This window comes from Sparus aurata, chromosome 5, assembly GCF_900880675.1.
Source record: "Sparus aurata chromosome 5, fSpaAur1.1, whole genome shotgun sequence".
NCBI classification, from domain to species: Eukaryota; Metazoa; Chordata; class Actinopteri; order Spariformes; family Sparidae; genus Sparus; species Sparus aurata.
Genome location: NC_044191.1, coordinates 9,331,251 through 9,353,388, shown reverse-complemented (window position 1 = coordinate 9,353,388; position 22,138 = coordinate 9,331,251). Strand labels below are relative to the sequence as shown.

Genomic DNA, 22,138 nt, shown 5'->3' with positions numbered 1-22,138 from the left:
GGGTTGATAAGATTGTAGAAACCAGCTAAAGAAAGCTACAATTTTCAAAGTATCATCTTATCTCATACTCATTTTGGTGTGCAGTAACTGGGCATTTTTCATACTCATATTTACAATTTATTAATAACAATACACTGCCCACACTGTTTATAATTACACTGTTTATATTTGTACATATAATGTATATAAGATTATATTTCTGCTCTAACTCTCCTTCTTACCTTTTTTATTATATTGTTCATTTTTTACTATTATTATTGTTTATTGTTACATTGAACTGTCTTTTAGCTGCTGTGATGCACTATTAAAGGAATTTCTAAATCTGATTCTGATTCTGAAAAAGAATCCCACCTCCTCCATAGGCAGCCTAAGTCAAGCCTCTTCTGGTGGACCACATGGGACCCTATTTCGGAAGAATTTTGTTTGGCAGTGAATGGAGAGAAACAAATATAAATGTTTTATCCCACTAGAATTGCGCCATGAACTACACACTATGTTTATCCATTTAAAAGATAATTTTCTGAGTCGATAAAGTCACAGTTTTTAATTCAGTCAAATTTGTGTGAAACCACTCAGCAAACTACATTTTCCCGCTCAGCAACACCAACATGGTTTTGCTCAAGTTGCAAAATTACCTTTTCAATTGACAAGCATCACATGTATAATTCATCTCACAATTCAGATCAGATCAAAAAAATATTTGTCTTTCTCCATTTACTACTATATATAGTTTTTCCAAAATAAGGTCCCATGACATCCTCTCCGTTCAGGCCTCCCCTCAGAACCACTCTTCCAATACACATGAACGTGCACTGCCTATTGCTGCAATCACGTCCTCCTCAGATTGTCTGATTTCCAAGGTTGGGACATCATTCTTCCGACTCGGTGTGTTCATATGTCTAAGTATAGGAGCAACGTGGACGCCAAAAAGAAGTTGCATTTTATTGATCAGAGCATATAAACAACACGTTGCGGCTGTGTACAGTATCTGAGGGACAAGGAAAAGCAAAAGAAATGATACAATGAATATACAATACAATGATTATTGTGAACGTTTTTTACCATCAGCTCAATGTTTACTTTCCACTGACATATTTCAGCATCATATGACGTCAACTCGGCAATTAGTTTACCAACATTTTCTCAGATGTTCCAAGTTGTTATTTTGATTTGAGAGGGTATTCACATGAATTTTCCACATGGAATTTTTTTCTGATCACTCCGACAGTACATGAGCACACTGCAATTACACAGACTGCCCCGCAGCTCTCGCTGGCCAGCTGGGAGCGGCTAGTTTGTTAACTTGCTCTCTAAGCATTTTAGGGAAATGAATACATGAACAAACAACATTTTTAAATGGTGAAAAACATATGTGCACTTGTATGTAACATATATGTACTTGTGTGTTCCTTGTATTCTTAGCACTTAACTTATATCACTTATGCACTCAGGTATGATAAATTGCAGCTACTATGCTCAGATGAGGGCTTGAAAATTGTTTCTATTTTTTCTTTTCACTTTATTGATGGTGGTTTCTTTCTTGTGACAAATTTACTTATTGTAACTTGCCACTTGGACAAAACGTCTGCTTAATGCCTTAAATGTAAATGTAAACGCTGAAATGCCACATTCATGTAAACACAAGAAAATAGCACAAGCATAGTTACAAACATAACTCATTCCAAAAAGCCTTCTCACGTGTGTCCTTTTTGCTAGCATTAGCCATCGGTGGAGGCTGTTGCTGCCACCGTAGCTCTGAACGGCTCAGGGGCTGTGTGCTTTGTGCTAATGTTACTTGCTACAGTTTTCGTTCTTTGGGTCAGGGCCTGTGTGCTTTGTGGTATTCAGTTGGTGGCTCTCTGGGATGTGTGCTTTGTACTACTGAGTTAGCAAGTTGCTAAATGACAGGCTCTAGGTCTGTGCCCTGGGAGCTCAGCACATGGTTGTCATCGTTAACCATACCCAACTACCTCACATCACACCTGCATGGAAAAAAACTTGCTATATTATCATAATGAAATGAAAAAAACTAACGTGGCTATTGTTACTAGGTAAATCACTGCTGTCAAGCTAGCATGTTGGTATTGGGAACATTGGGCTGCACTTTCATCGTCCATTCTTGTGCCACTAGCACGCTGATAGCTTTAGCAATACATCTCTCTAACCCTATGAAAGAGACGTCCTCTCGGGATGTTAAGATTTTCTAAAAATATAACAGAAAAATCTTTAGAATAACTCACCAACTATTAGACTTTAGGCAGCATTGTTTTTTTTATATATTTATATAAAAACAGTGGTTTAAATTAGTAATATGAAAGTTGTCTTGCATAGCAACAAACTGAAAAGGAATTAGCACCCTGTAGTTCCCCTCAGCTTTGGAGCATTTTAGCCACAGGACACATATACACATACAGATACTTTATTACCAGTTTAGGGTGCCAGGCTGTCTGATATCAACCAAACAGTACATATGTGGTGGAAAAGTGAAGTGAATTAGTAACATGGTTGCAGTGCATCCAGATTTCAGGTTTTTAAGCCTCATCATACAAAAATGTAATAATGTGTCCTTATTACAAATATACATTCTTAGCTTTTTTAGCTGACTAATACTTCAAGATGATTTTGAAGAGATTTTGTAGGAATAAGCGAGGCGTGCTGACTAATAAAACCAGGAGTTGAAGCAGGCTGAAGAATAAATATATTTTTTGTATATGCTGCTCTTTACCAGCAGATGGTGTGACAGTCCTGGACTGAGCAGCCCTTGGCCTTGACGCCAGTAGTCCCATCATGCCCTGCAAAAAACTGAGATCAGGTCAACAAAGTCTTGCAATAAACCTTAGCACAGGAGATATTTTGGCATCTAAGAGAGAGAAGAAAAAAAACAGGTGTGAAGAGTGGCATTAATAATGGCCACATTGCATGTTTTTGCAGTTTGGGGGCTCTGGTGTTGTGCATGCTGGCAATGCTTTCACTGAGACTTTCACTGGGAGAAAATGTCTTTGTGAAAAAACGTATAGTGAGCATGTTCTGTGTGACAAAAAAAAATTGGGAGTACAGGAGGAGAATTATGGACGATAACATCTTAGATATAATCTTTTTATATATACATATTTGTAGTCAAATCATGACTATGCTCAAAGTTCCCAAGGGGGCAGTGCGTATATAACTCTAAAATGCTTTTCAGACACTGTATCGGTTGTATTCAAAGCATGATTCAGGCAGACCAAAGTGACAACACCATCAGAAGATCAATATATCAAACGTAGATCCCTGAGAGATTGAAAAGCAACTTCATCAAACATACAGAGTTGTCTAAGTAAACAACAGAAGACTTGAATCAGGAATAGCCCTGTCAAAAGAAGGCTGTCTTGTCTTGTAGTGGTCTGAGTGGACAAGTAGATGTTTCTAAACCACTTCTCAGGAGGGGAAAAAAGGCAAAGACTTGAGGTGATTGGTTCAATTTATAGATTTATGGCATTAACTGTGAAGGGTTATGTAAGGAGACAAACGGGAGAGAGAATGATACCACGGTGTTTCAAGGCTATATATATACGCTGAAATATGGTGGTGGGAATATTCAAGCCCTCAGGACTTTTACCTACTCTTGAGTTAGAAACTTGCAGAGAAGCAACTCCAAACTCCATTCTTCAAAGACATCCACCACCCTCTGGTTTGATTTTTTTTTTTTTTGTGGAGAAGAATTCACACAGCAGGATAATGAGCTAAAAACACACCTGAAAACTCTGACAGATCTACTTGAAGACCAAAGAAGAGCAAGCGGTCCTGGGTGTCATGGACTGTCAGTACTGTACTGTACAGCCACATGACTGCGTCCCCACTAAACATTTATGGGGTCACTTGAAGACTGAGAAAGCCAAGCACTGTGTGACATCACATCTTGGAACACTGTCAAATCATGCTGGGAAAACATGAGTCATCAGTTTTAGCACAAACTTGTGGGGTTAGTGCCAGCTCCAGTGCATGCTGTCATTAAGGCAACAAAGGAACAAAGCAAATACAAAGATATTCTAAAATATATCAGCATTTTCTTCTATTAAACCTGCCGCTCGGACTGTTGGGCTTATATTATCATTTGTAATTAAAAATGAAATAATATCATATTTGAATTTGATTTTTGACCGGTGGTCTCAGACTTTCGGATCCTCCTATATGCCTGTGCCTGTTCCCTCACTGTCTTAACATTCAGATTTTGGTTGTACAAGGCTCAGAATATTATATAAGTCATCTGAATGTGTTTGAAATCCAAACAGCTCATTTCACCGAGGTGTTTGTTCCCGCCTGACACAGTGAGCCACCTCCTCGACAGACTGACCTACATCCAGTGGTGGAAAGATGAGTCACATTTCTGCGTGCAAAATCAGACATTCAGTATTCAGATAAAACTACATTTTCAATAATGATCCAGCTGCGAACAGACTTTATTGGATTATTGGATTATTACTGCAGATGCACATTCATGCAGCAGTTTACTGTTGGCTGTTACAGTCTACTGCAACAAGATGTACTTTTTTCAGTTACATAATTACTGATGATTTGAAGTGAAATCTTAATCTGCACAAGATGTCAAGATACAATATTCACCTTGGAGCATGAAGTAGCAGAAACCAGAAATACTCGAGTACTCAGTAACATTCCACCACGCACTTGTTTTAATTGGTGGCCCAATTCAAACACACTGACAGAACGAGTCATGTCTTTAGAACTTTATTCCACTCGTCCTGAGACAGCAAGCTCACACTGTGAGTCGGAGCTCCGGATTATTCAGGTTTGAGCCGTCCGCACGGAGGAGGCCGAGCACTGAACCTGCTTTTGGTAGTCGGAGCGAAAATAGGAGCGACTCTTTTGGTAATGCCGGCGGTGCGTTCACTTCCTTTAGAGGGGAGAACAGCATGCAAAGGACAGTGTGTCAAAATGTCACGGGGGTCATAAAACAGGCGAGACGATGTTATGTAATGATGCCGGGTAAACATGTTTCGCACGCTTTCCGTCGGCACATTAAAAATATTCATTTTTAATAATAATAGCAGGTGGCAAATAATCTAGAAATCCCCATTTTATTTTCCCAATTCAGTGCACAGTCCTCCCAGTTTAACCAGTGCAGGTTGTTTGGATATCAGAATTCGCACTAGACGCAGGGACGTCCAAGATTTGTTTTTGTTTGTCAAAAAAAAAAAAAAAAAAAAAAGGATGAAATTCAATTTCATTTATCATCAGCCCTCCTCTTCATCACAGTCAGCGCGACATTCTGGTGGCCGAATGCCTGACCCTGATTGGTCCGCAAGTGAGCCTCCTTTGCCAAGCCCACAGCACAGGGAGGTATATATGTGCTTCAGATGCAACAGAGGCAAAGAACAAGGAGGTTTGGGAGATTGTCATCCTGTCATCAACCAAAGACTGGTAAGATGAAGCATAACAAACCATCTATTATTTTTGAGAAAATAGTATCCATTAAAAAAGATTCTAATATTTGACACTTGTCACCTTCCACAGCAAGATGAAGACCCAGCAGCCTCTTCATGTGGCCACCCCAGTGAGGCAGAGCCTTGCCCTGACCAAAGTAGCCGGGACCTCTGTTTACCTCAAGCTGGATTCATCTCAGCCCACAGGGTCCTTCAAGATCAGAGGCATCGGACACCTCTGCAGAACTGTGAGTAAACCACTTTTGGAATAATACGTGACCTGTCCTATTTTAGAGGGAGGTTTGTGTTGATGACATTTAATGAGTTTTATATCTCTGACTCTTTTTCCTTAGTGGGCAGAGCGAGGATGTGAGCGGTTTGTCTGCTGCTCAGGTGAGCACTGAAGCAACACAACAAAAGAAAATCAATTCAAAGACTGTGTTTACCTCTGTTGGTGTGTCTGAGTGTGTAATCTTTGACGCTTTTGGGCCCCAACAGGAGGAAACGCAGGGATGGCAGCAGCTTATTCTGCCCGTCAGCTCGGGGTACCTGCAACCATAGTGGTTCCAAGTGTCACACCAAACCCAACAGTGGAGAGGCTGAAGGACGAGGGCGCCACCGTGGTGATTCATGGCAAGGTTCGTTTATGGACAGTACATCGATATTATCTCGTTATTGTGATATGAGACTATGTATCGTCTTTGATGTTGAATTTTTCATTACAGCTTGATATGACATAAGTGTTGGTTTTTCCTGCTTTTGAAGGCTGCATTACAGTAAAGTGATGACATTTTATGAATTTGCCAGACTGTTCCTCTATTAGATTTGATTACTTACTGCTGATTATTTATCGAAAATCTCTTTATGTTATTGTGCTCTCAGAATATTGAGATACACATCATATTACAGAACAGCCCAGCCATTTTTCTTCCCTCAATTATAACATTTACAACTGACTGAGAATGCAAAAGCATGTAAACATGGATACATGTATACATGGCAGAATAATTAATATGGAATAGACAATAAAAATAAGATTTATAGATTCATGGACAAATGCAGAAATTGAACCTCAATAGACAACAAATGAGTAGTAAAGCTCTGTGATCTATTAAGCGAGGAAAAATGAATGGTGTTGTCAAATGACAAATAAATCAACCTTTTAAAACCAGCACTACAAAGTGCTTTAAAACAAACGCAAGGACGAAACAATAAAACACACACTTAGGTGTGGATGAACAGGCGTTCATGAAGAATAAAAGATGAACGCTTTTAACAATGGATGATTGGAGCCAGAAAGGATGAAATGTGACAACAATGGATTCATTAAATTAGAGCAGATCAAGACTTAAGTGCAACGTCAAGAAAAAGTAAACCTAAACACCACATTTAAAAGACAGCCTTTTGCTAAAGGGTGATTTTAAAGAAGACGCTGATGCAGCCAGCTGTGGTTCTTCAATCCTCAGGCAGCAAATGCTCGATGCACGGTATGTTTTAAAGTTGTTTTTTTTTTCAATTCATCAGAGTAAATGAAGTTGTGTGTCTTTTTCAGGCCCTAGATGAGAGCATTGAATACGGACAGCAGCTCGTGGCCAACAACCCGGGCTGGATCTTCATCTCTCCCTTCGATGATCCCCTCATCTGGTGAGACAGTCTGTCTGTCTTTCACGGATTGTTTGTGACAGCTCTTACATTAGTGCGTGATGTGCACAAATCTGTCATGGACCGCGATCTATCTGTCATAGAGAGGGAGAGGTGATAAGACCCCTCTCTAAAGGAAGTCAAGTTGTTTTACAATGTGCAAGTGACTGATTGCAACACCTCTCGTATCATGCTCTGTCATTCATACTCACGTTAAGTCCAGTTTCATGTCAGATACACGATATCTTATCAAGTGTGAGAGGTTGTCAGATAATTCATTTAAACATTTGACGTCACAGTCGGAGTTAAAAACAGCCATAAACTACTGGAATCATGGGCTTGTGATATATGATCAGTGTTAGGGGGAAGATTTATTGGCTTAAAGGAGAGAGGAAACGGATCAGAGTTTCCTCCAATTCTGCAGTGAATTTCGAGGAAACTGACGGGTTGTGTTTGTTTGCAGGGAAGGCCACACGTCTCTGGTGAAGGAGCTGGAGCAAGACCTGAGTGAGAAGCCAGGAGCCATAGTGCTGTCGGTGGGAGGCGGAGGCCTGCTGAACGGAGTGGTGGAGGGACTGCGTCGCGCCGGCTGGGCTGACGTGCCCATTGTAGCCATGGAAACCATGGGAGCACACAGCCTCAACGCAGCAGTGAAGGCTGGGGAGCTGGTCACTTTACCTGAAATAACCAGGTAGAAAAACCTAATCGTGGAAATTAAAAAGACATTTTTTTCCATAGTGTCTCTCTTTTTTGTGGTAATCACTGACTTTTCTTTTATGCCCTCCAGTGTTGCGACCACGCTGGGCCTGACGAGGGTGTCCGCGCAGACTCTCAAACTGGTGAACGAGCACACGGTTTTCTCAGAAGTGGTCACAGATCAGGAGGCTGTGAAAGCCGTGGAGCGCTTTGTAGGTGAGTACGACCTGAACTCGTGCGCAGCAGATCTGAAATGCCACAAAATCAGCTGTGAGACTGACCTCTCAGGTGTGTCCTCTCTCTGCAGATGATGAGAAGGTCCTGGTGGAGCCTGCCTGTGGCGCTGCCCTGGCAGCCGTGTACAGTGACATTATCCAAAGACTGAAGAATGAGGGCAAGCTGGCACAGCCCCTGGGCCCGGTGGTCATCGTGGTGTGCGGCGGCAACAACATCAGCATGGAGCAGCTGAGGAGGCTGAAAAAACAGCTCGGTGTTATCTAGCATGGCCGACCACCTGGGGTCTGCCTGACCTTTCCTCTGTTCCCCCATCAGCTGGTCTCAATCCATAAAGCCCGTTACTCATGTGCTCCATTGATCAAATCATTCCAGACTGTGAAACTCTCCCGAGCACTGAGACTGACACATGTGACAGCAGGGAGCTGCTGGAGGGATTTTTCTTTTTTGTTCTTGTGATAATGTGATTGTGACGCTGCTCTGTCGGAGGTAGTTCTTGACTAGAGAGAGACCTCCTTCAGAAAACCAAAAATGTACAAATAACAACTACACTGACACATTTAGGTTGCATTTGTTTTTGCCGTGCTTGTTTTGTGAAAGTGCCTGTATGTTGTTGATGCTTTTGTACTTTGGGATGTATTTAAAAATTAATAAATTATATTTCTGAATATTTTGCCTAAAGAATCATTTCTCTGCTTTGACAGCTTCTTATTCCCAGTGTTGTAAAAAGCACCCAGATGTCTTACTTGAGTAAAAGAAAAGATACTGTGTTAAAATGATACCCTGGTCAGAGTGAAGGATACTGACATTAAGAATACCGGAGTTAAAGTTTTAAAATATCTACACAAATATCTGACATTAAATGGACTGAAGTATAAAAAGTGACTACAGAATAAGTCTACATGTTCCAGTTATCGGCCTGGCATTTGGTATTTGAATCAGCGTTGTTTAATCAGATTGTCAATAAAAACGCACCACTTTGGCTCTGATGCAGCAATCCGCAAAGAAACTGGTAAAAAAAAAAAAAAATCAAGTGGAGTGAAAGCAGTTTACCTCCATACACTACTTGTAGATGTACTTAGTTACACTCCAATGCTTATTCCAGACAGTGTATGTAAAATAACCATAAAATCACATTGCTTCCTCACAACAGAAGCTTGAACTAGGAATCATAGAGAGATCAGTCAGTCATTGTACTTCATTTTGTCCTCTTTCGCCAGCTTTCCATGTCGTGCTCCTGGAATGCTTTGAGGTTAAAAGTTGGAAATTTCAGCGAGGATATTCCAACCTCCAACACCGAGCAGTCACCGGAAGCCAGATTGTTTCATTTGAAGAGATGTTACTGATGCCCTCAACTTGCGTCGGGGCTCGTGCACCCACTTCAGGAGGGTTGTGTGCTAATGCTTTTAGCGTAGCCGCTACAGTGAAGAATTTAGTCTAAAAAGAGGGTAAATGAGGTCTTTTCAAATAAATGTGAGATCCCCGAGACTTGGACAAGCTGAATGGAGCCATTTTGACTTTTTTTCACCAGTTGTTTTTTTTTTTTACATTTTGCTATGAAGCTCCAGAAATATTTAGTGGACTGAGCTTCACTCTGCTTTCCATTGGCATTAAGGAAAGTAGATAATGACTGAATTTTTCATTTTTGGGTGAACTTTTATCCTTTAAATAATACTCTTCAAAACAAGCATCCACTTTACTTCAGTATATAAGATGTGTTAGTCTATGTACTGTGTATACATATATATATATATATATATATATATATATATATATATATATATATATATATATATACAGCCTTTTGATAATGGACTCTTTATATTATGCAAATATTTGGACTACAGCTTCATTACACTCACTCCCATGGCGTCAAACTAATAACTGTACAATAATTCATTATGAGCCCTGTCGCCTCAGTGGCTTACTTTCTAATTAACTTTCTGTCTCCTCAGTCAGAGCTTCTGCACAATGCATCCAGAATTACGTCCAGGAGCGGCTGTGATCCCTCATGAATGAACGAGTCAATCATAAAGTTTTAGGTCTGACTTAGAACTTAAAACAAAGCGGTGAATGAGGTCGGATAACACAGCAGAACATGTTTCCACGTCTTGAACAAAATCTTCTAGGGAGGATATTATTACACAACAGAAGTGTGTGCCAGCCGGGTCGGGCCTTTAGGTCAGTTGCATGATCACAACAGACGTCTCCATGCCTTCTGAACACACTGGTCTTCCAAGACTCCAATTGGCTGGATTGTTTGGGATGTGGCCCTTTTCCTAGCTGCTCATTGGTCAAGGGTCGGGATAATTAAAACAAGGGTGGAGAAGGAAGGGGGACAGCTGTATGTGAGGGACAGGACTGTTTTTTTTTTTGTTTTTTTTTTTAAACCAACCAGTCAACATGCTGAAGACATTACTAGAATTCCTCTTGCGTAACGTTGCAGATCCGGTCTTAAAGATGAGCAGTTGTACTTGAATGCAAGGAAAAGTCAGCTGATAAAGTTTTTTGTAATCAAATCATTTTCTAGAAGGACAAAATTGGACTCTTGTGGAGAACAGTGACAGCTATTGGACTTATTCTGCATACACATAATACATAACTATCAATTAACGTACAAATATCTGACCAATTACTTCAGGTTTTTGTTGATGAAATCCAAAGTTGTTTGAAGAGAGCATACAACAGAGCTGAGGGGACAGGGTGAGTCAGTGAGGAGCATGACTGGAGATCCAGCTCGAACTGGCCTGGCCCCGCACCCACTGCCTTCAATCGGTGTCCGGTTTACAGGCAGTGGTGATGCAACCAGAGCCGGTCGCAGAGATGTTACGTAAAAGGCCTGGTGAGAAAAACACGCTTCACAAGCGTCATTCATCATGATCAACAGCCATTGTCTGTGCAGACATGTAATGCACCTGATTTTTTAAATCAAGATCCATGTACTATTCCCTGAAAAGAGAAAGGAAAATGTAAAAAAAAAAAAAAAGCCCCATGTCACAATGTTAAAGGTGCAATATGTAGGATTTGGCTAACATATGGGGTGCAGTAGCTTCCGTTAACTAGATAGCCGAATTAGCCTTGCAGCTTGTGGTCTGGACTGGAAGTTCAGAGTAGTATTACTAGAAAAGGACAGGCCAGGGCTAGCCGGTTAGCATGATAACTTCAGTAGAAATCTCATTAAACACAATACGTAGCTGTATTTAATGTGATGTGAAAAACCTACATTTTTCACATTTTGTTGTTTTTGGTTAATTACTTTAGTGTTATTTTAGTTTAGTTTCTAAACAAGAAAATAGGGTTTTTATACACATTTCTTACGTATTGCACCTTTAAAGAAAGTGAGAAAAGAATTCCTGGATCCGGCCCTTTAACAGGATCCACACAAAGACTGTGAATGGGGTCTATTCTGGGCTGAGACCCATTCTATATGCATCCTAACTAACAAACACAGCTGTAAACACAACCTCCTTTGCAGAAGTAATAAACAGAAATTTTGATGTGAATGACACAAACACTGAAACAGTTTTTGTACATGAAGACATTTCTTTATTGTGACACAGAAATCTCAAATGCCATCTGATTCTTTACATCTGTATAATCCATTTTAGATATGTTAAGTTTCTGATGTGCAGAGGTAAGACAGTAAAAGTTAAGTTAATGCAACCATAAATAATTGTAATAAATATCAAGTAAATGTACAGCACACATTTTATCGCAACACCTCTTTGTATGGATATGTCCTTTTTATAACTTTACCTACTCCCCCCGGCAGGAGGAGGGAGTAGAAGAGAGAGAGCGTCCCTGTTAGCAGCGGTATAATCACCCTTCAAAAGAACTGAACCAAAACCGAAAGTTCGCAAGCAATTCAACAATCCAAATATGCGCCGAATATCTTTTCTGGTGTGTTTTTCAGTTCTATCCAAGTAAAATGGCGATTTTACCCACACAAGAAAACATGTTTCACCATGATTAGAAGAAATTGAATCCATCTGAGTACAAGACAAAGGTGATAAGATTACTGGTATTTCCAAAATTCATAAAAAATAACAACACAACAAACCGGATATCCAACAGACATCACCTAGTTTGCTCATTTTTAGAATCTTTTTCTTGGAAGAGTAGTGCAAACCAGAAACAAAAATCATAATGTGAAGTGAATCAGCAATTAATAAAAACTGCCATCAAACATAACTTCAGAGTATTTACACTTTTTTTTTTTTTACCTATTTAATTTTTACACAGCTAAACATTTGGTTATGGTAAAATGAAAAAAATAAAAATAAATAATCAGCAGAATCCTGATCTTCGCTCATTAAAAGAAAACTATGAAAAAGGCAGAACTCAAGATAACCCGCCGCCCCTCCCTCCTTTGTGTGTATGTAGATTGTGTATGTCGGGAAGCGAGGGAGGGGCGGCGGGTTGTTGCACATTCAGTAGCAGTAGCACACAAACGATGTGGGAGAGTAGCTCATGAGAACATCTTCTCCTTCATATTTTTCAACGGTTTCGCGAACCTGAAATGCGGATATATCAGAACCAGCAGGTCTCTGCAGTCTGCCTGACCTACCATGCCGCCAAAGCTACTCGGATATTCAGAAAAATCAAAGCGCAATTTAATAAACTAATAGATTAATATGACTTTTTACATGACTTAAATACCCTCTCTTCGGAGACTCGGATAAAATGTCTTCAGTTTATATAGGCATAAATTAGCTTGTCCATTAGCAGTTCATATTTTTATTTGTATTTTTTAAAACAGGCAGTAAACTACATAAAATCCTGTACAGCACTTGTTCACATCTTCTGCCTGCTCACAGCTGACAAAAATAGGCAGCATCATACACTTCCTGTCTCCGTTAATAGTCGTACCTCCGTCTCTATGAATATCATTTGGGCTTGTCTTTTCACGCACAACCAGCATCGCCCTCCAGAGAGAGGCTCCTACAGCAAAGGCATGTTTCAGAACATCACCCCCACAGAGGGGAGGCAGAGGGAGGCAGCTAGGTTTAGCCTTAGGAGGGCAACACTTTGTTGGTTGCCTTCACAGATATGCAAAGTTCAGCAACTCGGGGTAGAGCTAGTGTTGCCGAGACCACGCTTTCAATACTGGAGTGTTTCGGAAATCACGATTTGAACTCGCAGCTGTAAAGTGCTGATCTGAATTCATCCCATTCAGTTGTTAAATTCACAGAACTTGACAAAACCTTTGTTAAACCCTCTGTAATAGGTCGGGAAGGGAAAAGGGTGAACAAAAAACAAAAGACTGTGTCACAGTTGTTTCACTTCAATGCCATCCTCAAACTCAGTGCAGCCAGAGCAGACACTCATTATCGGTGTCAGTGCTGGTTCAGATTAGAGTCCCTGAATTCCTCACAAAAATCAAACATAATGATGAAATGTACTATTTGTGCAAACTGTGATTTAAAAAAAAGCAGGGATAAACATGCAAAGCATTCACTCAAAATAAAACTGAATTTAATTTGTGGTTTTGGTGGAGCAGCAGAGCATAAAGGACTGTCTCAGAGGAAGATCCAGTAGTGTGAGGGGGTAAAAATAAGATGGGTGTCGGGGACAGGTGTACACGCTTGGGAACGTTGGGTTGTCAAGTCTTCTCAGCCGCTGAGAGGGTCCTCGCGGTAGTGGATGGCGTATCGCAGTTTCTCCAGCATCACATCCAGAGACGTGTACTGGGGCAGTTTCACCATGAACATGCAGGTCTCCACGCGAATGTAGCGCGAGTCTGGCTGACCTGGAGAGAAGGAAAATAGCACATTTGATTACAGCAAATTTCACTGTACACTTCATTTTTTATTATCATTTTTTGGGCCATTTTCGAGGCTTTACTTTGATAGTACAGCCCCTATAGCAGGAAATGGGATGAGAGAGAGGGCATGACATTCAGCAAACTGCCGCGGGTTGATTCGAACCCTGGACCACTGCAGCGAGGACACGGCCTCTGTACATGCCCCACCTGCTGAGCTGCTGGGGCGCCCGCGAATACTTTTCTTATACCCTTTTCCCTCTGTACAAAATTCACTCACACCCACTAACATCTGTACGGGAATGTATACAATCAGCACCATTCCTTAATTGACTCTGCATTAGTCACAGGTGTTTATCAGCAGGGTTGGTTACACCTGCTAACTTTCAACCCCTTTTCGGGGCTGAGTTTTAAAGAGAGACTCAAGTAAGAGTCCAAAAAAAAAAAGAGAAACGGCTATTACATCATCACTGGCCTCCATGTCAGGACCAGATCCTTTGCTGATGGCTCACTTGGTAGCTATGTCCATCGTCAGCTCTGGAAAGAATGATGCGTCCAATTCAGAATTGTTTGATTTCTTGACGCACATATATGCACTAATTTCAGTTTAACAATGCTATTACACAGTGAGTCTTTTGTACCACCGGAGCTTTTCCCGGGACTGCAGAGGGCCAATGCGTTCTTGTTAGCGATAATAAGCTTGGTGATAAAAGTGAGTGTTAATCTTATCTGCATTAACCCCAGCTGGTGTTTCGCTTTAGCATGTAATCTTAAATTATGCGTCAGGAAACAAGGAGAGATCCCTCTTGTGAGAAACTAACATTGTGCCCGCATGGAACTACATCGTATGTCCAATATTCTACAAACACAATCGAGCTATGTCAGCATGTTCAAGACAGGATGAGCTGCTTTGACCATCACTATCAGTAGTTTCTGCGTTAAACAAGCGTCACTCACAGATAGCACCCTTGGTGACTGATCATGGAGCTGTCAACACTTTTTCAGCCATTACCTGCAGCTCCATCAGGAGGGGCGATCTTCATGGGGTAAGGGGGAACATGTGCGGTGTCGGGCCCCCCGTCCTTGCAAGGGCAGGTGAACGGTATGCGCTCCTGGTTGCAGGCGAACTTGATGAACTTGCAGAGCTCTTCTTGAGTGAACATCTCCAGGGCCGTCCAGAAGAACTCAATGTGCGGGTCGGTCTCCATCAGGCCCACCTGATACATGGTGTGAGCCTTCAGAGGGAGAGAGTGGGGCAGCAAGGATAAGATTTCAATAATACTCACCTGAAAGACAGCGGTGTTTGTTTGTGTAAGACAGTTCTGATGCAAGTCAAGTCAAACTGGCTGTGTAATGTTGAAACCGCTTAATGACACATCTCCCTGGGCCAGACGGCCGGGGAATACATTCATTACCTGCAGCAATATAAATGTAAATGTTTACACTTGCTTTGTAATGCAACATTCACTGCAACACAAATTCATTCATTACCTTGAGGAACTCCAGGTTGATGTAAGGCAGGCCGCAGGTGCGCAGCTCCATCTCCAGGGGGATGAGCATGGTGAGCAGCTGCAGGGGAATGATTGAGCTGAGCCCCGCACGCACCGCTGTCATACACTCAGTGTTCTGCAGCTCCCTCAGACGGAGGCTCCGCACCGCCCGCGCATACACGTCCTTATTCTCCCAGCTTAACACACAATCACACAATGTATGAAAATACGTCAGACTACACGGAGATAGCTACATTTTGAAAGAATTGATGATGACAAGTTTGCTGTACCTGACAGTGAGGCTGCGACCACCCTGACAGAGCTCCACCTCCTCCCCCGTCATGGTGACATAGGTAAAAGTGCAGCAGGGTCGGCTGGGGGAGTCGGGGCTTTCTCCTGAATGGTGCTGGGAAGAGATCTCAGCACACAGGGCCTCCAGCTCCGTCTCATCGCTCACCTACAGGGACACGGGACAGGGGGTCATGTTAGGGTCAACATCTGTGTTAGCAGTAGCGCTGCAACGATTACTTGATTAATCGATTGAAAAAAAAAATAAAAAATAGGCTGCCAGCTATTTTGACAATCACTTCATCCTTTCAATCATTCAATCATCAAAATCTCAACATATGTTTCCAGCTTCTTAAATGTAAGACTTTGCTACTTCTCTTTGTCGTTTATGATGGTACAACAAGTCTTGTCAGATTTTTCTACTATTGGTTAAACAGAAAGGGCAATCTGAGGACATCTTTTTTAAATCTGTCAGGTTTTGATGAGCATTTTTAACTTTTTGACTTGGATTGATTGTGAAAATAATCAGCAGATTAATCAAAAATGAAAATAATTGTTAGTTACAGCTCTTATTCGAAGTTGAAGACAAGAGGCACACACTACTGGTCCCTTACATTTTCAAACTTCTTGACATAGTTGTAGGTGAGCACATCAGCTTCCTGCAGGTCCTGCTCTGGGTCGAGGGACTCGCCCACCAGACCCTTCCAGAAGGAGCCAAGCAGATCCAAAGGAAGTGGCACATCTGCACGGATGGCTATTCCCAGAAGCTGACCAAAGAAATGCAACAACTGTTCTTCTGCATAGCTGATTGGGCAGGGTGTCAGGATGTACTTCCCCTGAGGAAAACAAACAAACCACAGTTCATATTACACCATCACTGATTAACTTTGTTGTGCCAGATAATGTGGACGTGGACAAATATGCTTTGTTAAGAGAACAAATGTATCAAAATAGGACACCATGATAACAGAAAAGAGCAGATTGGAGAAACCTTACCTTGTTACGGTTGGCTGCAGCACTGGGGCAGGGGAGCAGCAGAGAGAGAGCGGAACTCTGTAACTCCTTACACACCTGCCATAGGAAGTGTCTGAAGGAGCCGCCTGGGGACAGATTCAACAATGGTACAGTTAGGTTTGAAAAAAACATTGTGACAAGTAAAATACTGCAAGGCAGATGGAAAACGATGTGTAAGAGAAATTGCTACTTGTGCCATGAACTTCCTCTCCAGTGAAGCGGATGTTAAAGGCGTAGGTCGGGTCTCCTCCGCTGGCCAGTTTCACACAGAGCTGGGACGATGGCACACAGGACAGCTGACGTGCTGCCTGGCAGAAATATGTGTTCTCTGATGATCTGATCTCACCTGAAGGGCAAAGGGTCACTGAAACAATGTTGATATGAAATTGGGAACAGTAAAGATGCAAACAAAGGAAAGCGATGCGTACCTCCCACAATTTCTAGTGGATCAAGCGTAATCTCTGGGGCAGCATGGTCTGCTGTCCTCTGTACTGTGGCATTCAGTACTCTGTTCATCACAGTAACCTTCGTGTCGTAAAATATTAGACCTGTAACCAGCAGAGATACGAGATGAGGGAATCAGTTGTAAAGAATAACATCTGATCAGAATCACATTGTTTAAGCTCAGTTCAGACATTTGTCTAGGAGTCCAAAATAGAGCGATGCATCGATACAGTCATGGTTGGCTTTGGTCTCCTTGTCCTGTTAGATCAGTGCTGATACCCTGCTCACCTTTGGCCTCACATAACAGCGCTGCAATGCTGTTCTGATAGGTCTGTGTCTGTCTCAGCTCCACCAGTGGCAGGAAGAAGCTCTCCAAGGTGTTGTTGAGGGACTGCAGCAGAGCGAAGCGAAGGCGCAGACTTTCAACGGGCACATCTAAACATAAGCACACATTCATTACATTTCATGCACTGGAAGACAAACAGCCACGTCATGGAAAAGGAGGATGACTGTCTTGTTTACTACCTAGACAGTACCAAACAAGTGGTTTACTCACTGAGCAGGCAGGCCACACGAGGATCGGCAGTATCACTGGAGTCCAGGTACACTTCATGTGGGTGTAGTCTGGCTGGTGTGATAGCCAAGTGACGGCAGAGCCTGTTGATGTACTGGACCAACGCCACGTCCATCTCCAAGCTCCACTTCCTACAGGCCTTCTGGGCATGACGAGTGTCTATACATGTACACCTAGTACAGAGCACGGCTACTGTTAAAAAGGGATCTCCAATAATATTTAGTTTCTTAGATTAACATGATAGCAGTTGTATTCAGAAGCCTACTGACTAATGTTGACCGACAATCAATTTTTATCAAAACAAACCAAGAAAATTTGTAGAGCCAAACCTTCTGGTAGAATAAACACCCGGAGTCAGATCAGATTCTTCTCTGATTCTGAGAGCTCAGAGATCTCTTTTGAATTTTTGAGATAAAACACTGAGTTTATCTTCACTCCTGTTATCAACCTGAATGCACCAGTGATCCACGGAGGTGACCTCCGTTGCTTGGTGTTTTATTCTGTAATACTGACTGCGACTCAAGGTGGAGGGGATATGTACTCATGCGTTTAGGATGGAAAGAGCGGAAAAGAAGAGACAGAATTAGAATCTCGCTTTCTAATTCTGAGAGTGTCGCTTTCACCGAGAATTGACCTGCATTTAAACACACACACACACAAACATCATTGGTGTGCCAATGCTAGCAAATGTACGGTGACAGCAAGTTTACAGTAATCTGGCTGTTTGGGCAGATACACTGTGTGAGAACAAAAATGATCCCGTGGTCAAAGTTGCTGCGGTGATGGTGAACACACCATTAAACAACCACCACTGCTGATTAAAATTAATCTGACATGACTCAGGCACAAATGTTCACAGACGAGATATCGCTCACCAATTTTCCCTATCCTTGAAGAAGAGTATGACAATCAAGTTAAACGCACCTTTAACTTGGGGAAACTTGTGGGTTTCTCTGGATGAACATTGTTGAAAATGTCGGTTAATGTAAGTACACAACTCAACCATTTATATAACAAAGGTATTAATATGTAATATTAATATTAATATTAATATTAATATTTTTAATACAGAATTCCTACCTATTATATCTTTAATACCATTTTTTCATGGCCTATGTATATTTTTGACTGTTTTCCAAAACTTGCCATGGATTTTTTGGGGGGTTGATTTCATGGACCCTAAATATGGGCATGGGCATAAATATGAAGACGTTATGCTGCATTATAACTAAATGAGTAGTATGAAATTCATAATTCATTCGTATGTCATGCTTGAAAAACTCAATAAATCAGATGTGACGGATTATTTTAGAATAATTCTTAAAACTTAATCTAATAAAAATTTGAGGACATTTTGTCACAACAGAACAACATGTTCAGTTCCCGCAGGGCTCGTGCATGTGGCTGTATTGAGTTTCACCAGTCTGAGTGCAGGCTATTGGGGCATGACTCCCCAGTCTCACCTTTCAAAGTGGAGATCATAACCACACGCCAGAATTGCCCTCCAGACACTGCGGATGTCCTGCTTGGCTCGGTCGACAGCAAATTTATGGAAGCCTTCCAGTGTCAGGTACTTCTCCTCTGGGACTGAAGAAAACAGAGTAGTGTGTGAGGCAGCGGACAGCTCATGGTTTCAAAATAGGATTCTAGAAGGGTAGTAGGGCATCGTAGTAGAGCTACAGGTTACAAGAGTGCAAAGTGCTATCTGAATTTTGCTAACCCTGTCTGACCAATGGAAACAACATTCCAAAAGTTATGTAATACAGAGACAGAAGCAGAAAAATCTCTTGTTTCTGTCAGAGGAATTATCATCTAATCGACTAACAGTTTTTTTCAATAAACCCAAATTTAAGCAAGGGAAGGCGTGTAGAGCTGAGTCATTTCTGAACAGATCTAACGGTATTATGCAGAAAAGTCTGCCTTTTTGAAAACATGGTCTACCAACTAATGAATTCAGTCATGGAGTAGTCAAAGTGTGTGTGTGATTTCTAACAACCTTCAGTTTTCTTTGCAGGAGACTTCTCCACATCTTTCTCATCAGGTCTGGATTTCTCAGGAGATTTAGGCTTCAGAACTGTCTTCTTCTCACTCAGTGCAGTCCTGGCAGACACCAGCAAAATCCAATTCAATTACTGTGGGAACATGCAAATGTACCTACATGTAAATACGTTGCTTGTGCTACATTACTCACCTGACACTGTTAAGCACAGACTTTTCCTTGGTGGGAGGTTTGGTGATGGGCCTCTTGGTGCTCACAACCTTTCCTTGGTGCTGTTCTTTTCCTGCTTTGCTGTATTTGTTCTTATTGGGCTTGGGAGTGCCATATTTTCTTAAAATCTGATACAAGCAAATTATATTGACACATGAATGTACAGTACATACAGTACATAAATATATATATGTATGTATTACAGCATAATGTTTTATACCTGTGTAAGCTGATCCTCAAGTACTTTTTTTGGAGGCCTTACATTGGTGAAGAAAGTATGCAGTAGGTTTCCAGGGGTCTGAGCGTTGATCTGCTCCTTGCTGAGGTATATGTCAGACACTTTAACTGGCTTGGCTGGTGTGAGGCTGAGCATCTGCTCCGAGTGTACACAACTTTTAAAAATATCTGTGAGGACATCTCTTGCTCCGGGTACAAGCTTGTCACCTTGAAACACAGAGATAAGATTTTATACTGGCAGAATAAATCTCACTGTGTAAAAGCATAAAATATCTAGCCAGAGTTAAACACCAACCTCTGACCGATTTGTCCAGGAAGTAGTCTTCAAGAGCGGAGCTTCCCTGCGTGTCAAACAGGCTTTGATTAACACTAGAGGCTGTGAGGATCTCCTCATTGGTCAAATCCATTAGCTCCTCTTCTCCTTCCAGACTGGATAAGCCAATCAGGTCACTGCTGTTGAAGAGGCTGGCACGGATTTTTTCCACTTTGGCCCGAGAACGAACCTATAATTTAGAAAGACAGACATTATTATTCTTTAGAACAAAACAAAATCAAACCGTGTAGATCTATTACAGTGCTCTTCATTAACCCACCTCAATCACAGCATAACCCTTGATGGGCCTGGTCATGACTGCGTTGCTCTCCAGTGATGTGACCGTGTGCACTGAGCCCCCATCCGACACCGATGGCGTTTCTGCAGTGTCGAGAGGCTCCCCCAAGCTGCCGAGACTCCCCAAGCTTCCTGTGCTACACAGGGAGGTATCTAGACTCTCCTGACTAGAAACAGTCTGGGGGTCTTGGGGGCCCTGCTGAGGGTATGTAACAGCTGAAGCTGCAGCAGCAGGGTTGAGAGGTGGAGCAGCCAACTGCTCCTGATCAACAGAAAGTTCACTGGCAGTGCGGGAGACTCCCTGAGAAGAACTGCAGATAGATGTCTGGCTGGTGGAAGCTGAAGCGCTCACACTCATAGCCGGAGTCACGCTGCTGGAGCTGTCAGGACTCTCAGGACCTCCGTTGTTGGGGAAGGAGCGGTCGGGTTCAGGGCCAGCTTTGCCATCTTGAGGGCTAGAAACCCCAGCTCCAGTTTTGGGCTTCTTGGGGTCCTCTTCCTGCAGAGGGATGAAGACTTCATCTTTGAAGAGTCCCCCATGTGCGTTGCAAGCCCTGCGGATTGCGTTTCGAACCACGGCCTCCTCCAGGTGCGTGGGAATACCTGAGAGCACCAGCAGGCGACTGTGGGCAGTGGGGCCAACCAAGGCCTGGCAGGCATCTGTCACTGCATCGCTGGTCACACTTAAGCCCTGTGGGTCCTTATTGGCCAGATGTCGTAGTATCATCAGGAGAGTGAGGCAGCGGTGGAACCACAGCATGTCCTCGGGTTTGCTACCCGCCATGTTGAGCAGGGCACTGTCACTCTCTGACAACCGTGCACCCCCACTTCCTCGTTTCCCAGAGACCGCTGCTGCCACTGCAGCCGCTGCTCTCTCACGCTTCATCTTCACCTTCTTACGTTTGGACAGCAGACTAGGGCTCTGTGGCGTCTGCCCTGGGGACGATGACGAAGATGAAGAGGAGTCACTAAGGTTAGGGGCACTGGTTGAGGATAGGGCTCCCACTGAAGAGCCGCCAACATTGAGGGGAAGCGTCACCTCTGCCACAGCAAGACACGCTTCCATCAGAGCGTGGAAATAGGTGGAGAAGCGGCTCTGCTCTGCCCCTAGAGCCAAAGCAATGCCTCCAGATGAAGACCCCCCTGCGCCGGCTCCTGCAGCGGTCCATTCCTGAGTCTCCCTGTCATAGAGCTTTCTGAGCTCAGTCTGCAGAGCCATGAGCACCGCGAGGCAGGGGTTCAGCAGCAGAGCAATGGAGCTGGAGAGACCAGCAGGGCTCTTGCGCTGCTCCAAGTGGTGGATCTTGCGCAAAAGCTCAGCCAGCAAGTGAAAGATGAGCTCTTTGATGGAGGGAGCCAGATCAGTGGTCCAAAGCAAACCACCTAAAACAATAACAACAATGAAGTGGAAAAAGCTGAAAGTTGTGATTTTGGGTAATCTGTTTTCATCTTTGGTACGTTCTAACTTGCAAGCTTTCAAAGTGATTCTATGATTTATTGAAAGAGTGGAGAAGAATAAG

The 22,138-nt window shown here is 42.5% G+C and overlaps 2 protein-coding genes across 5 annotated transcripts in view; one reads left to right on the top strand and one right to left on the bottom strand.

Moving 5' to 3' along the window:
- The first annotated feature begins 5,347 nt into the window (after nt 1-5,347).
- Nucleotides 5,348-8,319, top strand: LOC115581882 (L-serine dehydratase/L-threonine deaminase). The gene is made up of 8 exons (XM_030417380.1): nt 5,348-5,418; nt 5,512-5,668; nt 5,774-5,813; nt 5,919-6,058; nt 6,973-7,064; nt 7,525-7,752; nt 7,849-7,973; nt 8,065-8,319. The coding sequence occupies exons 2-8, from the start codon at nt 5,516-5,518 to the stop codon at nt 8,256-8,258; spliced, it is 972 nt and encodes a 323-aa protein (XP_030273240.1). The 5' UTR covers nt 5,348-5,418; nt 5,512-5,515; the 3' UTR covers nt 8,259-8,319.
- A 3,195-nt stretch (nt 8,320-11,514) lies between these two features.
- hectd4 (HECT domain E3 ubiquitin protein ligase 4) overlaps nt 11,515-22,138 on the bottom strand; it is a 41,096-nt gene continuing 30,472 nt past the window's right edge. For 2 of the 4 annotated variants that reach the window (XM_030416616.1, XM_030416620.1), the window contains exons 61-76: nt 20,602-22,001; nt 20,304-20,511; nt 19,992-20,215; nt 19,754-19,899; nt 19,559-19,662; nt 19,026-19,149; nt 17,545-17,735; nt 17,277-17,423; nt 16,973-17,092; nt 16,735-16,890; nt 16,527-16,630; nt 16,145-16,366; nt 15,533-15,699; nt 15,244-15,439; nt 14,765-14,987; nt 11,515-13,740 (exon numbers count right to left, since the gene is read on the bottom strand). In XM_030416616.1, coding sequence (XP_030272476.1) covers nt 13,604-13,740; nt 14,765-14,987; nt 15,244-15,439; nt 15,533-15,699; nt 16,145-16,366; nt 16,527-16,630; nt 16,735-16,890; nt 16,973-17,092; nt 17,277-17,423; nt 17,545-17,735; nt 19,026-19,149; nt 19,559-19,662; nt 19,754-19,899; nt 19,992-20,215; nt 20,304-20,511; nt 20,602-22,001 — 3,869 coding nt within the window. In that variant the 3' untranslated portion in view covers nt 11,515-13,603. The remainder of the gene's footprint in view (nt 13,741-14,764; nt 14,988-15,243; nt 15,440-15,532; nt 15,700-16,144; nt 16,367-16,526; nt 16,631-16,734; nt 16,891-16,972; nt 17,093-17,276; nt 17,424-17,544; nt 17,736-19,025; nt 19,150-19,558; nt 19,663-19,753; nt 19,900-19,991; nt 20,216-20,303; nt 20,512-20,601; nt 22,002-22,138) is intronic. The other 2 variants (XM_030416619.1, XM_030416618.1) reach the window with 1 other exon arrangement.